This window comes from Siphateles boraxobius, unplaced genomic scaffold (genome assembly GCF_051911475.1).
Source record: "Siphateles boraxobius isolate OS27281-9 unplaced genomic scaffold, OSU_SipBor_1 26, whole genome shotgun sequence".
Lineage (NCBI taxonomy): Eukaryota > Metazoa > Chordata > Actinopteri > Cypriniformes > Leuciscidae > Siphateles > Siphateles boraxobius.
In genome coordinates this window covers 841,866-858,423 of record NW_027508876.1, presented here as the reverse complement: position 1 = coordinate 858,423, position 16,558 = coordinate 841,866, and the positions used below count along the sequence as shown (strand labels likewise).

Sequence of the window (16,558 nt, the reverse complement as noted above, 5' to 3'; positions counted from 1 at the left end):
GATTTTGAACAATACCCGCTCTTGTCTTCGGACAACTTTGATGAACTTTTTTAATCTACTTCAAATTTTGACTACTGTATTTATTTTGAATTACTCTTTCCAATTTCCATAGGCCTACAGGGGAAAAAAGGTCACTTGATAAGTTGTGAAGTAGACTATTGCCTATCGACCGACAGAATGACTTGGTGCTCTTTCCAAACACAGACGGTGTGGGACATCTGTGGAATCATGCGTTTATGCCATTCATAATCTCCAATGACATGTTGCATGAGTCAGTGAACCCTAACATGGACAAATCAATACCCACAAACTCCAGACAGAAGTTTTGCCCACTGTCTGTGATAAAGGGTTTCTAACCTTTCAGACGGGACGTTACTTTCCCTAACAAAACTAGAAAAGGGTTTTCGCTATCGGTCAGGCAAACTATGCAGGAGAAGATGCAAAGTGTGTAGGCTATCATCATTCATGTTTGACTAGCACAGCACTGGTGTTAGCTGAGAGGAACACGACGGTGTTTTCCCCGCTTTCAACCAACGTGTATAACGTGCCCAGCTGGATTAATATGAATACAGCAGCATCTAAAATGGACAAATTATGTATAATACAAAAAGAGCTTCAAAACAATATTTAAGGAATGGTTTAAAACACCAAAAATGTTGTTATTATTTACTCACCCCGAATAAGTTCCAAACCAGTTTGCGGTTGAACATAAATGAATAGGCTATATCTATATTTAACCAAGGTTGGTAATCAAACAGCTCATGGCACCATTGACTTACAGTTTTTTTTTTTCTTTCTACAATAGAAGTCAATGGGTGCTATCTGATTACCCACATTTTTAAAAAAAATGTTTGTGTTCAACAGAAGAAAGAAACTCTTACAGGGTTGGAACAACTTGAGGGTAAATAATGACAAAATATTTGGGTGAACTAATTACATTTTTTTACAATCGCTGAGACAATTTTTTCAATACTTTTAACAAATTTCCTAAACTCTTAACGCACCAACACACCTACAACACACAATTGACAAAACAGTTAATTTCATGCTCAAAATCACACATTGTAAACTAAACTCCAACACTAATTTTCAAAATACAATTATACACTATCAACAATACACTATGTCTACCAAAACACTGCAAACAAGTCTCAAAATCAAATAATGTTTCAAAACACTAACATATATATTCTCGTCCAACAAGAAGATTTAGTCAATCATAGCACAGTGTCATAAAAACACGAACATCAGATGGAATTACAGAAACGGCATTAGTTTATATGTGTCAGGTCTGCTCTTATACAACAGACAGTTTATTGTATTGATCATAGATTGTGTTTTGCACTGCAGTTTCTTTTGAAGCCTCTCTACATTTGTGTTTTGTTGGGTTTAGGTCTTTTCTGCAGAAATTCATTAAAAAAAAGAGAGTGGTTTATAGAATGTGCAGTTACTGTAATAAAAAAACGAAGACAGAGACAAAGTTGCTGCAATAAAGAAAATAAATGTATATATTTGCATAATTCAATCAGCTATTTCTCAGTAACAATAGAATAAAATATGTGGACAGGGGATATATCTGTGTATAAACAGCTGTTTACTTGACTTTAGCCTGGGTTAGGTTTAGAACATGGTGTTTTCTGTTCTGACATACAGTGTTAAAGCATTGGTAAATTTGCCAGTAAAAATCCATTGTTTTGGTCTTGTTTGAGCTTGTGTTTAAAAGAAGTTCAAGCATTTTAAATTTGTGTTAAATGTATGCATTTTGTGTTAAAGCAACAATAAATATGTTAATAGTATAGCTTAGCACAGCCGGATGTAGTGCTAACTGTCTTAAGAGTTTAGGGAATTTGTTAAAAGTATTGAAAACATTGTCATAGCGATTGTAAAAAACTGTATAAGCGATTCCCTAAAGATCAAAAACACGAGCTATAATGGGTGTGTTCTGCTCTCTGCTGGAGTTACTGTGCAATGACCGCCAGTTCGAGTACGAGTGATGCTGGTATCAGATGCTAATACTATTCTAGTTGTTGATTATAAAGGTCATATACAGTACCATTGCATCTACTTGGTATTTCAAGTTAATATGGTGCATGTCTAAAAAACGTGATATTTTATCATATTTAATTAAGTACATTTATCAAAACAAACCACAGGTTCTGTTTAAAACTATATTCAGGACAGAAATGTCACAGACTATACAAAGTATTGAATGTATTCATACATCTGAAATGTAACAGTATAGAGCAGTGAATTTTGGCCCTCAGATAATAAGAATACAGTCAAGCTTTGTAATAGGTGGCATTAACTATTATGTACTTAACTATTTAATATACTTATTATGCACATAATGTTGGTGCATTGTAATTACAATTAAAGTACCTGCATTTAATTAACATGTCAACCAAACTTACACTAAACCCTTTTCATTAGCAATAAATGTGTGAACTTTCCGAGAAAATTTCCTTTAATCTTTTACACCGTAAATCCATGGTTGTGTATTTAATGTTAGTACATAGTAGGCCACGTACGGTAATATAAAGCGTGACTATTTTATACAAATTAATTCACATTAGTAAGGCACTGACTGTTGACAACCTACTAAGTGCACATCCGGTGGTACAGTAAATGAAACAGGCGGTACTGTATATTACATGGTCTGCTAGTTAAAATGATATGACAGAATGAATAAAAATGTCTCATGATGAATACATCATCTGATAATTTTGGGCAACACACAATGTGTAGATCAGTTGGCTAGTCTTTCTGTTGTTTGGAGCATGTCAGATTAACAGTAAAAACTCCTGGATAGGCTGTATGTTCCTCATTGAGCGGCTCTCCTCAAAGTTTAGACTTGGCTTGGAAGAAGGTCATGATGGCCTGCATGCATTCATCTGAGAGCCAGCGCTCCACCAGTCTCTCCACCTCTGCGTCGTTCACTGCGTGAAGTTTCTCTTTCTCCCCTCCGCGGATCAGCTGCTTCGACAGAGCCAGAGACTGAAGGGGTGCGAGAAGATGACCGTGATGACGAGCACAGACATGTGACTAGTGTTTAAAGGGGCATTCGGCAACTATTTCAACTTAATAAAACCGTTTGGAAATCATTTGAGTGGTTTAATAACCTGTTCTGGTGAGAATGGTGACTTTCCCCGCTCCCCCGTGCGTTCCCAGGTGGAAAACCAACCTTGCAACATGAGGACTAACGTCCCGGTAAGTTGGAAATAGGAAGTCTCGTGAGAAGCGAGAACGAGCGAGAAACACAAACTGCTTTACGGCAATTCGACATAAACACACACGCCGCCCTCAATGTGTGTGATGTATTACCCACCTCGGTAGACATACTCCACATGATAAAGTTGGCCGGCTCCGATAATAACAAACACACAGGAGCAGCGGTAGAAAGGGGGAGGAGGGGCCGCAAGTGAGTTTTCATACGACATTGTTGTGAAATATACGCCTCACAGCTGTAGGGGGAGCTCGTGAGAAAACATGCGACAACAAAAGTGAAAATCAGCGAAGAAATAGCTAGAGTTGCCGAATGCCCCTTTAAGAATACAAGTGAAATGTATTGCCTTTTTGATCAAATTTTGTTTTCATCCAACATGATCCTTTTACCTGAGAATGATAATAGTCATTTTTTAAACACTAGTAAGGTACAACAGGTCTGAAGGCACACCATAAAATGTTTTGCTTTTCACTACTCCCATAGTGTATGATTGCAGAAAAAATAAATGTTTGTATTGAACAGATTTTGTGTGAATGTTTCATTGGTCTCTTGTCTAGTATTGTCCCCGTTACCACTGTTTGGTGAGTTTAAGTCAAGTCCAGGTGTATGTTTATGTTGATTTCATGTTGAAAGTTTAGTTCAGGTCAAGTTTGTATTTAATAAAACTGCACATGAGTTCAGCTGCAACTCGCCTCTGTGGACTTTTGTGACAAGTATGTTCATTTAAAAAAATATAGAAACAAAATTATTTTAAAAAGTAAAGATTCTGAAAGCATTGAAGGAGATCCTGTAACTTAATATAGATTTACAGTGGTAACAAATAAATATGTAGGGGTCAATGCCCCGACGAGGTGTCCATTGTCAGGTTTTAATGGACGACGGCGAGGTGTGAACCGGCCGACGCGCAGCGGAGCGGTTGCCTCCGTCGAAGTCCATTAAAACCTGACAATGGACGACTCGGAGGGCATTAACCCGCTTATACCATGGTCACTTGTCAAATAAAACATGTTTAAAACATTAGTTTATATTTGAATTAGGCTAAATCTAGTTTTTACAAATAATAAATAATAACTTGCCTGACGGTTTATTTAGCAACCGGAGATATTTATAGTCAGCTTGTAGAACCCTTCAGGTTCAAAAATGCATTTTTTTTTCATGAAACACAAAGGTAGGCATAGTTATTTTTTTATTACACATAAAACAATTAATCAAACAACAAAAACAGAGCAGCAGCGGTGTAATTTTCAAAGCTGGAGTCCATTTCTTTTTGAACAATAAAGTCTCTTTAGTGTATTTACTAAGAGTTATTAGTATTAAGAGTGTATTTACTGCCCATTTCGAATTTTTTTCGTGTTGATCTCATCTTTTTCGTCTTCTATTTGATTCAATTCTCCCGGTGTTATCTCTTTGTGTCGTTTCTCCGTTTTATTTAAATTTTTTCTTTCTTCAGCCGCATCCCAGTCGTCAAAGTTGTCATATTCTCCATAAATGTTAAAAGAAATAACGAAGTCGCTCATTGTTGTATTAGTAGGCTATGTAATATCTAACTAACGTTAGATGTTTGTTTTGATAGAGCAAATTGTTAACGGATACTTTGACTGCATGTTGCTATGGTTACTCACAGCTGTTGTAGGCAGCGCATTTATTTATTAATTTCGAATGGTAAACAGGCAGTTTCACCAGAACTACTTTACTAGGTGTCCTCTATCACTTTTTAACGGACACCCTGCAGCCAATCAGAATCGAGTATTCACCCAGACCATGGTATAAATTTTATTATATGATTAATATCATATTATGATTTGTGACATTTACCATCTGAATCTAACCATGTCATGTCAACAAACGGAAAGTAAGCCAGCTGTTTATTATCATGTTAATTATTGTGCCTTTTACCACAAATACCATATTTTTACATATTCTTCCATTATTGAAAAACTGTTGCTTTAACTGCCTTCAACAAAACTAAAAAATAATTAAGAAGACCTTTGCTTCTAAATATATTCAATGATTTTATTGATTCTACAAAAATCTACAACATTTTAAAAAACGTCAAATATTAGATTTAATTAGCGCAGAATTAACTTTGCACTGTTGTCCACGTTCACATCAAGGATCAGACAAATTTCCACGTGCATCTTGAAAAGCGGATGTTTTGGAAAGTGCTGGGGCAAGCTTTTGTGCCATCTAGTGATTTAAAGGAAAATCAAATCAAAGGCATCTTTTACCGCGGTGCTCCTTTAGCCCCGCTGCACCCTATATCACATATCAAGCCGTCTGAGCACTTACGTTCCTGGGCAGTTTGGCGTAGGCCTTTAGTCTGGTCCACACTTCGCTCTGGAAGGAGCTTTCAGGAAAGACCTCAGTCACTAGACCCAGTTCACAGGCCTGTGTGGCCGTCAGCTTCTTATTAAACAACAGCATCTCACTAGCCTGGAAAGAAAGGACACAGAGGACAGTCATACAGAAAACGGGAGAGAAGTAAGTAATTTCTGTTGCTGTGTCAGAAATCGCCCACTGATTCTCTAATCCCTATATAGTGCATGGCAGTTGACTGCACTTTGTAAGCAAGGAGTGAACGAAATGAAGCGAGGAATTCGGACACTGAAGTATTACATCAGAGAGCTGTTGCTGAAATATTGTCACACACATTTATCCTACATGTAGCTTACTTTAGAAACAGACAACAGTCATAGTGACTTTAGTTTGTAATTATGCATACCTCCATGCCAGCTGTATGTATAGTATTAAATTAATTTTTAGTATCTTTAACTTTCCTGTCCAAGCACCTTTTAAGACATAATGATAATGTGTGTTTAACACCATCACCTGACCATTATAATACGATGAATTCATTAAAGAATACATTTTTTCTTGTGCATTTAATTCTGACATAATATTCGACCTTGGCTCTTTTTGCGTGACTTTTCCCTCTGCAAAATTGGGTATCAGCGACAGGTAGGCAGCAACGGTGATCGCTATTCATCAAGTCATCGCTAAATTGAACAGTCACGCTAAACATTTGTTGTTTTAATAAGGCTTTGTCTCAGGGAAAAAATAAATGAATTAACGACTGCAATCTTGTATTATTCTTGACATTGTTTTGATGTAAAGTAAAAGGAGTCGAGGTGGGAGTCGGAGTCGCTTCCAAAAAACCTGGAAACACCCAATATTACTATTTTAATTTTACAGTTGATTGATAATAAAATGATTATTATTATTTTGAATTAAAACAAAATATAATTAAATGTATAAATACACAAATATTTCTTATTTTGTTTATTTTATTTAGTAATATTACAGTCATATCAATCATAAAATACATATTTTCCAAATTATGCAGCCCTACAACAGGCGCAACAAATCTGAAGCTTTTCTCTCTCCGCATTTTAAAATCGCAGATGCAGTTTTTATCAGAAAAATTGCAATCACGTTTTTCCCCAAATCGTGCCGCCCTATGTACATTAGTGCTGTCAGGTGATTAAAATAATGAAATGCAATTATCAGCACAATATTTTTAGTAGTCAACCGATGAATCTCAAGTTTTCTTTGTGTGGATATCCATACCTTTGCTGCGCCCATCATTTTGGGGAACAGATATGAAGAGCAGCCCTCCGGACTCTGACCCAACTGACTGAAGGGTGTGTGAAACGTCGCCTACACACAAAACAAATGGGGAGGTGGAGCCAAAATACAGATAGATATATAGATACAGTTAAACAGACAGACATTATTGATATACTGACGAAAATCAGCTCACCCTCTCTGTGGCATAAACAACATCAAAAAGTCCCAACAGGGTGACTGATACACCCACCGCCGGCCCGTTTATCACTCCAATCAGAGGTTTGGGGAAGTCAATGTACGCATTCACGTACCTCCTAAAACAACACAAGCACATGTGTCCATCATAACATTCCTCAAGCTAAAAAGGAGTATAAACTGGTTTCAATTTCCAATAAAGCAAAATAGACTTTACCTCAGCAACTCCCCAGATTGTTTAGCCAGCTCCTCCACTCCACCCGCAGGGATCTTTGTAAAGTTGTTCAGGTCGTTTCCACTGCAGTAATAATCCCCGTTACCTTTACAGTCAATGAGAGGAGGGTGAGAAGAATCTGCAAACGCTGAATCTCATGATGACTCTTTTAAAGGTAAAGCAGAGTACTTCACCTGTCATCACTGTAATGACAGAATCGTCTTTTCCAGCGAGATCCAAAGCTTCAATCAGCTCATTGTACATCTACAGGATGCAACAAAAAAATGTTTTTATAAAAATGTCTAAGCATCAGTGTTGTTACTGTTGACTAAAACCAGAAAAAATCATTTTGTTAATTTAAAAATGAAGCTGGAATACAAAAAATAAAAGGTAAAAAAAAAAAACTTACAAATGCTGCCTTGGCGACTAACTGAAATAAAAGTTAATACCAAAGTACTAAAATTAATACTGAAATAAAAATAAAGCTAAATAGAAATAAAAATGACAAAAGCATAACACAATTGCCAAAACTTAAACAAAAATTTTAATGAAAAAATAAAACTTAAAGTTTAATTAAAATAGTATAGTATACGGATATAGTATCAAAATAACCATCAGGGTTATTATTATAGTTAACTAAAACATTTTTTTGTGGTAAAATACTCTGAAATAAAATAAAATATTTATTTTTAGCTAGTCAACATTTGTTATTTTCATTTAGTTTAACTTGATGTACAAAAAATAATAAAAGCTACATAGACAAAATTACTAACATTTTAGTTCAAATCAAAACACCAAATATAAAAATATCAATAAAAACAAAAATAGTATCGCAATAATATTAAAACAACAGTGCTAAGATAATGACAATAGTAGATAGTAAATTTTATATTTTAGTAATGTTAAAATGTTATTATTACATGACTCTCTGGAATACTTTTGAGTGATCAATCGTTGCATTCTTCAGTCAATTATTAATGTATAATATGACCGTTGTCCCCAGACAATTGATGAATTAGTTTGAAACCCTCCAAATGTAAAAAATGAGTTTAATCCACAGCGATGGGTGTGTTGTGACCTCTACAGTGATGGCGTTTTTCTTCTCAGGTCTGTTGAGGCGTATGGTGGTGATGTGGTCCTCTGTGGTGACCAGCAGCGTCTGGAAGGCCTTGGAGCTGCCGGCCGTCTGCGCTGCCACTGCAGGAGCTTCTGATCCCACCAGAGACTCGATGAGATCCACGTACTGCTGCCTGGCCTCCTCCTGACACATCAAGCACACGGGCATCACATGATGATCACATGATGAAGCTGCTCACCTGCACAGGCTTTATTTACAGGACTCAAGGGCTATCAGGTCCAAGCCTGAACCTGGTCCCCTGACCAACATTATTAGAGGTGGGCATAGATTCATTTTTTTAATCTAGATTAATCTCACTGTGATCTTGGAATTAATCTAGATTAAAATGGCTACCGAAGGCATTCAGAATATGTGTGCTACCCAAATAATGACTAAAAGTAAGTCTTTGAGAATAGTTCGCCTCGCGTAGGGATGTGAATTTCTGCCAAAAATGCCATTCGACAATAGAGGAGCAAAAGTCGAATATCGGTCACAAAAAAAAAAAAAAAAAAAGCACACTCACAATGACAGAAAGGGAAGCCAATTTCATCTTTAGCGATTTGTCATCAAATAAACTGTTTATTAATTGAACAAGTAACATGTTTAAGTCATTTTTTTAACATAGTAGGCTAATTGGAAGAAGAAGAAAACAATAAGCACGACGTAGCTACAGTCCGTTTTTGCATCGCCAAACCAGATGCTCATTAGATCAAAAGATTATGTCATAATGTTTTTATGTGAATCTGCCTTTACCGGCAATAGCCTCTTCCTTTTTCAACAAATTAGTTTTCAATCAGTGTAAACTATTCGTGTGACTATGCCCCTGCGCAATACACACACATTACCGCGGGATGGCGGGTGTTCATTTCATAAACTGTATACAATGGTAGCTTATTATGGTAGCCTGTTAACCTTTGCCAGTGTGCCAACGCTCTGAAGCGTTTTTTTTGTAGCCTATAAATTAATGTATATGTCCAAAAAACGGATAATGTCATAGTTTTTAGTAGTGCTATCGTGGCGTAATAATCTGTTTGGTTGTAAAAATGTATTACCTGAACGAAATGAAATCGAATGTATCGCCCTGTGGAATCATTCATTCACAGACAGCTTACGGAGATGTTCAACTAATAAAGATCTTCATCGCTGGCAAAAATATGATGCATTTGCAGATTTGCTTTCACTAGACTGTAAGTCCACGGCCACTTCATCCAACGCTCTTGATGTTCTTAAATCTTCCTGTTACGAATCCGAGTCGAGTGTGATTGAACGCGCTTCAGACGATTCAGTGCGTGAGGAACTGAACAGATCATTCAGACTGATTCGCGAACCGATTTAGACAGATCTGCCAACTTGTTTGATGAAGTCTTTGAACAGAATCGACTCAAAAGAGAGATCCATTTTTAAATTGAGAATCGCTCATGCCCAAAAAAAGATGCAGCACGCTTGGAATAAACTCATTTAACATCATGTAATTGCATTTTAATAAAGTAACGAGAGGAACATCGCCCAACGTAACGTAAAAGTATACACCTTGTGTCCCTGACAGGAAAATACTCTGCTTCGCGATCTGAAAGTAGGAACGGCGTCAATTATGTCAAATATACTAGGCTACACATGGAATTGGGCGAAAATATAAAGATATTCGAAAAAGCTATTTTATGATCCCAACCCAACTTTGAGAATACCGTAGATTAACGATTTGCTTTTCTGCTGTTATCTCGGGGCGCTAGATCCCCGCTAGATTTTTATCGCCCGATAAGAGTCTCACGTTAACGCCAATAACGGCCCACCAATATATATATATATATATATATATTTTTTAATCTGATAAAAATGACCAAAATTAAAAGATAAATAGAAACATTTTTTAAAAGCTAATAAAAAGTGACCAAAATTACATTGAAATGTTTTTATAAAAAGCTAAAAAGTGACCAAAATTAAAGATAAATAGAAATATTTTACAAAAAGCTTTTTACAAATAAGCATATAAAAAAACATAAATATTTTTGACTATAGCCCTATTCGCACGGGATAAGTATTACCTGGTGACCTCTATTCATGTGTAATAATTGCGGAGATTGTCTGTAATTTGTAAAGTAAAAATTCCCCCGCATATGACCTACCATATTTCTCCGAACACCGAAGTCCTGTGATAATATTAGTCCCGTGCGAATCGGCATCTCCGTGATTTGGCAGGGTCGTTTATCATTTTTCCAAGGTTTTTGTTTCCTGTGTCCTTTTTTATCCATCTTTCGCGAAGAATAATGGAGGCTGCGTGGGAGTTTTTTGATAGTATTTTGGGTGGGTCATATCGCTATACACATACAACTATACAATTTGCAGAAAGAGAAAGCTGAAAACCATCAGAAGAGCAAAAACAAAAAGAATGGATATATGGAAATGAATGACATGTATAGCAGCGTGCGGTAAGGCACATTCTTCTGTTTATGATATATCATAGGCTACAGCTAGACCTATAATAACGACAAGACATTTCCAAGCAATAGCCTATTGACATCATATCCGGGAGATAAGTCAGTAATTCGAGTAAAATCACAGGTTTGCTTATCCCGTGTGAATGCGCCACACGAAATTCAGATGTGGGGGGGGTGATTTCTAATTCACACGAGGTCCCCAGATAATACTAATCCCGTGCCAATAGGGCTTAAGACTATTATAATATCACTGCTCCTTTTATTGACTTGTTCTTTATGAGTGTGTATGTGAGTTACATTTAAATGAATACAAAATATGTCTGATAATTCTGTTTTGATAATTGTATTACTTGTTTTGGTAAAACTTTATTTTAAGGTGACGTAGTTACACGTTACTACATGTACTTGCATAATTACAAGCAACTAACCCTAATCATAACTCTTAAAGAAGTACATGTTGATTTTAATATTAATCAGTACATATTTAAGTACAATGTAACTACATCACCATGAAATAAAGTGTAACCCTGTTTTTGTTTTTTTACATTATCAATAAAATAATTGGTTTTGTAATTAACTAGACATTTTAACCTGTAGTAATGCATGAAAAGATGATCCAAAATTGGGCCAAGTAACTTTATTTTCATCTTTAGTGAAAAATAAATGTCAGAACTCATGAATGTTGGTGTGCAGTGTTTCCTCTCACCTGTGACACGGACCCCAGACTCTTCCATGCGTCCCATTTCGCTTTGTTCACGAAGTCCAGCATGCCGGGTTTGGGGATGTTGCAGGGTCCTTGTGTGGCCTGAGCGTTTACAAAACAGAAATGAGAGATGAGGAAAAACTAGAGGATGTCAACGAAAACCTTTACTAATAGTTTAGTTCAATAAATGTATGCCTACAGCCATCAATTCAATTGATAATAGGCAGATACAGTACACTGAAAATCAACACTGATTGTGCTTAAACCTTCTGTCACAATCATGATACGTCAACAGCAAATTCAAACCATTCAAAAGTTTGGGGTCTGTAAAATTTTTAAAACATCTCTTTGGCTCACCGAGGCTGCATTTAGTTGATCAAAAATACAGTACTTTTGTGAAATAATATTACAATTTAAATTACCTGTTTTCTGTGTGAAAATATTGTCAACTGTAATTTATTCCTGTGATCAAAGCTGAATTTTCAGCATCATTACTCCAGTCTTTAGTGTCACATGATCCTTCAGAAATCATTCTAATATGATGATAATATGATGCTAGATTATTATTACGGAGTGGCATTTTACACTTAACTCCGCCCATTGACGTCTGATTGGGCCAGACAAAATTACTGGAGACGCTTGATTAACAACGGTAGCAATAGTGCAGAGGCAGAAAGTTGACACATATCGACCGGAGTTTGAAACCGCCTTTTGCCGAACTTCCTCTACTCCTAAGTCAGATTGAAAAGGCATTTATTCAGAATAAAAATAAAGAAAATATTCGAAAAGTGGAAATAAAGTGTCTAACGTACGTTTAATAATAAAGTGTGCATCAGTCAGGGTTGGTGTAGGGAGGGATTTATTGTCCAAATAAGGCAGCATCCATTCAATAATTTTAATAAATATAATCATTAAGCCTACACTCTATTATGGTATGTTATACCTTTAAAGGGGTGGTAAAACACATTTTTAAGAAAGGCTTGATTGTGTTTGTGTTAAACGACGTTTCAGAAAGGTTTGATTTTTGTTATTGTTTCTGTCTCATTTCTTTTTAGATACGCTGTAATTAAATTGTACTAATTATTATAGTATTACAAAAAATAAGCTTCATATTCATAAACAAGAATTTCATATAATCGTTCTAACAAATTATACTAATGTTCATCCTCAAAGGGATTTTTTTTGAGTAGGAAGGCTGAACAAAGTGAACCTGCAATCCGGATAAAAATAACAGCGTTTCGACTAGTGTTGTCACGACACCAAAATTATTGTTTCGATACCAAGTCAAGAATATCGATTTCGATACTTTTTCGATACTTTTCCTGAAAAGGAAAAATATTTCTTAGAAGGCGTTTCACAAATACACCTCCTTTGCGTAGGTCTGTTAATGCTGTAATAACCTTATATAAATAAATCACTGACAAACATGCACAGCATGCTCTGATTATAATCATATAGCCTATAGATCATTTTAACTGATGTTTTGCTTTATTTTAGCAGCTTGCAAATTATTAACTTTATCTATGAAAGTTGGGGGGAAAGTTGTAGCTACACCTAATACAAAAATAAATAAAACATCTCGTTAACTAGCAGAGCATTCATTTAGTTCGCTATTAAATCAGAGATATAGCGCTAAAATCTGTCGTTTTTTTTTTTAAATCAAGCTGAGCGCTCTTTTTCGCTGCTGTCAGTTGCATGGATACAGTGTCTTTTGCGGCTCGCGCACCGTCTTCACTCGGACGCGCGCTTCTATCTATCGCCGTTGCGGAGACTCTCTACTCTGCACAGTTTGACTAGCGGGCAGCGGGCGCACACCTGGCCGCCGGGTGGGGTGTTGCTAAGAACTTGCAATGTATAACTATCAGACCGGCCCTCGCGGCCTCTAAACACTAGCGGCCAACCGGGAAAAGTCCCGACTCTCCTGATTGTCACTCTGCTATTGACCGGCGGCCACAGTATCGCTTGTGCTCGCACATGCAGTCATCTCGCGGTAGTGTTTGTCGACCGCTGCAGCTTCTTCGCTGCGTGCGTGAGGAAGCGTGCGTTGCACACACCAACATGAAATACGTCTCTTACAAATTTGGAACGCGGTCATTCATAGAAGTATCGATACTAATAAATTTAGGAATCGTGACTTTTTAATTTCCGAGAATTGCAATACTTTTGAGGTATCGGTGCACCGTGCAACACTAGTTCCGACGGCATTGCGGCAACAACAGCCTACTAACGTTATACCACAACAACTCTTCTCCAAAGCAAAAATGGCCTCGCCCCCCTTATTTAGTATTCTCGGAGGAGGGGTTTATGTAAATATTGGGGTTGGTGATGTCAGCAACCCTGGAGGAATGTCGTGTAGTGAAGTCCCTACCGGCCGTTTGCTGTAGTCCTTAGAAATTGATTTCTTTAAAAGCAAATATCTCCCTTTGCTTTGAACTTTGAGCGCTGTAACTTTGCAGATGTTGTTTATGCTCAAACAGCAACATTACACACTAGCTAAAGTTAGAAAAGTGAAATCGTGTTTTACCAACCCTTTAAAATTTACATCAACACTGGGGTGCATATAGTATTTGCCACTGTTTATGAGTAAAAATAGCATCTAACTACCATTTACTCTTATTGCAAAGAAAATATTGCCATTTTTACATTTTATAAATAGAACATCTATTGCCATTTAAAACTTAGTGTAAATAGCATCTATCACTCTTAGTTCAAATAGCCTTATTCAAATAGCATATAGGAGCTTAATTATTATTAATGTTTCTTATTATTATCAATGTTGCATTTTTTGCTGCTTGAAAACCAGGATCCAGTGATCAATATAAAGTTCATAAGAACAGCATTTATTTGAAATATAAATCTTTTGTAACATTATAGCCTAAATGTCACTTTAGATAAATGTGAATAAATAATTGCTGAATAAAATAATAAGTTTCTAAAACAACAAAAACTAAAACAATCTTACGGACACCAAACTCTTGAACAGTAGTTTATGGAAACACATTTCATGAGAAATGGAAAAAGCAGGAAATTGAATAAAACAAGCACCACTGAGAATACTGAACAAATGAATCCCTGATGCATATATCCATACTTTTTTAGTAATAGCCTTTTTCTGTCCCATTACTGAAGTTATGTCAGTCAAGAGAAGGAAGTTATTGATCAGTTTTTTCACCTGTTTAAACAGTGCATAGATCTTGAGTTTGACTTGATTCCCTGGATCATTTTTCAAAGTGCCCAGTTTTTCTTTGGCCGTGTTGAAATCTTCTACTGAAGCTCCCATAACTGAAGCGGTGCTGTGCAGCTGAACACACGGTGTGAATACAGCTCTACTCGCTCTGGACATACATAATAAGCACAGTTTAAGCAAAGCACAGTCAGACCTAGACTTCAGGGTCCGATATGAATGCGCGCGCATTACGAGTTTGTGCGCGCGCCTGTGTAAAGTGTGTGAGAGGTGAAGATGTGACACCATGATGATGTAGGTAAGTTAAAAGGTCAGAGCGAACACAAGGTAAACACAAAGTACAGGACTATTTCTATGGCATGATGAACACGGTTATGTTCATAACAATAACATAAGTAACATTACATCTACAGATTATAATATAAGCGTCTAGTGTCTAAACGTTGAAGCTGTTCGACTAAACGCTCAGTTTCACACATCATATCTGTATAATAAAGCTCCTACCCGGCGAATCGGCGAAATCTCCACGGCGAGACGAGTTTGATCAGAGCAGCCATAACCCTGACGAGCACTGATCAAAGTTGATGTACACAATAACCAGCTAATGGTCGGTGCTTCTGTCAATCATCTGTCAATTCAGCTGACCCCGCCCACTAAATCGAGTATCAGCCAATCAGAAGTAATGCCTTTCTCACTCGCGGAAATGGGTCTGTTCAGAAACAGTTACTGCCGCCTCCTGGGTGGAAGGTTTACTAGATATATATCTTTATTTGACTGCATTTTAAGCTTGCAGGAAAGAATTTACAAATATCATTCATATTTAAGAGGGATTTTAACTATAGGCGTTTAAAACAAAAATACAGCACTGTTAGAGAAAACAAGCATTTGTTTGGACATTTGACTCAAATCCATGATTCAAGCCAACACTAGATGGCAGCAGAACCACACTACAAGTGGCACTGCCCTCTTGCAGGAATGAAACCTCTAGTAGTGTATGACATTAAAATGAAAGACAACTCATATATAACCAATAAATATATTTTTTGAAGGTTTTATACATTCGAGCACTAAATCATTTTATACCATGGTTTGTCTGAAGACTCGTATGATTGCCTTGAAAGAGTTCAATAAAACCGTTTAATGCACAGGTAGTTCCAGGTCAGTTTAATGTGTGCGCACACAGAAACGTATCAACGCTGCACCGCGACTTCTGATAAAATAGCTTCGCCACATTGTATTTACCAGTCGCGCACAACTATTTAGTTTGGTAAATACTGGTACGCGTAATACTGACACACACCTCGAGTTTTTAAGCATTGTTAAGGTCAAGTTAAAAGTCACTTTCGATCAGTAATGAATTTAAACAAGTGCTATAATTAATTATAACTTAAGTTAGTCTGGAGCTCTGTTATATATATTTTACATTCACACACATCTGTTCAAAAAGTTTGTGGTTGGTAAGATTTGCTTATGTTTCTGAAAGAAGTCTCTTACAGTACGCTCAGCCAAGGCTGCATTTGTGATTAAAAAAAAATACAGAAAAAAATTGATATTGTTTAATATAACGTTTCTATTTTAATATATTTTAAAAAATGTAATTTATTCCTTTGATCAAAGCTGAAGACTGGAGTAATGATGATGAAAATTCAGTGTAACATGATCCTTCAGAAATCATATTTGGACTGACGGTCTGAACGTAGCCTAAAACCCAAGAAGCCCAGAAACATCCACTGAAAAAGTTCCAGTGCAAACAAATTCCCTTTTCCCTTTAGCAGGTCTCCGCAACTAAAGTCCAGCAGCTTGATGTCATATAAAGCTGTGGAAATCAGCAGGTTCTGTGGCTTGACATCCCAGTACAGGACTCCATGTCCCTCGCAGTGTTTCAGCACCAGCACTTTCATCCAGACAGCCGTTCTCCTC

General features: G+C 36.7%; 2 protein-coding genes across 2 annotated transcripts in view; both read right to left on the bottom strand.

Annotated features, from left to right (window-relative positions):
* The window catches only part of LOC143751565 (uncharacterized), a 166,543-nt gene that overhangs the window by 99,587 nt on the left and 50,398 nt on the right, over positions 1-16,558 (bottom strand). The gene's annotated exons all lie outside the window — the stretch shown is intronic.
* On the bottom strand, positions 1,482-15,283 carry eci2 (enoyl-CoA delta isomerase 2). The gene is made up of 10 exons (XM_077244133.1): positions 15,143-15,283; positions 14,627-14,789; positions 11,458-11,556; positions 8,278-8,460; positions 7,394-7,463; positions 7,203-7,305; positions 6,984-7,104; positions 6,791-6,880; positions 5,513-5,656; positions 1,482-2,994 (listed from the first exon to the last, which is right to left on the bottom strand). The coding sequence occupies exons 1-10, from the start codon at positions 15,193-15,195 to the stop codon at positions 2,839-2,841; spliced, it is 1,182 nt and encodes a 393-aa protein (XP_077100248.1). The 5' UTR covers positions 15,196-15,283; the 3' UTR covers positions 1,482-2,838.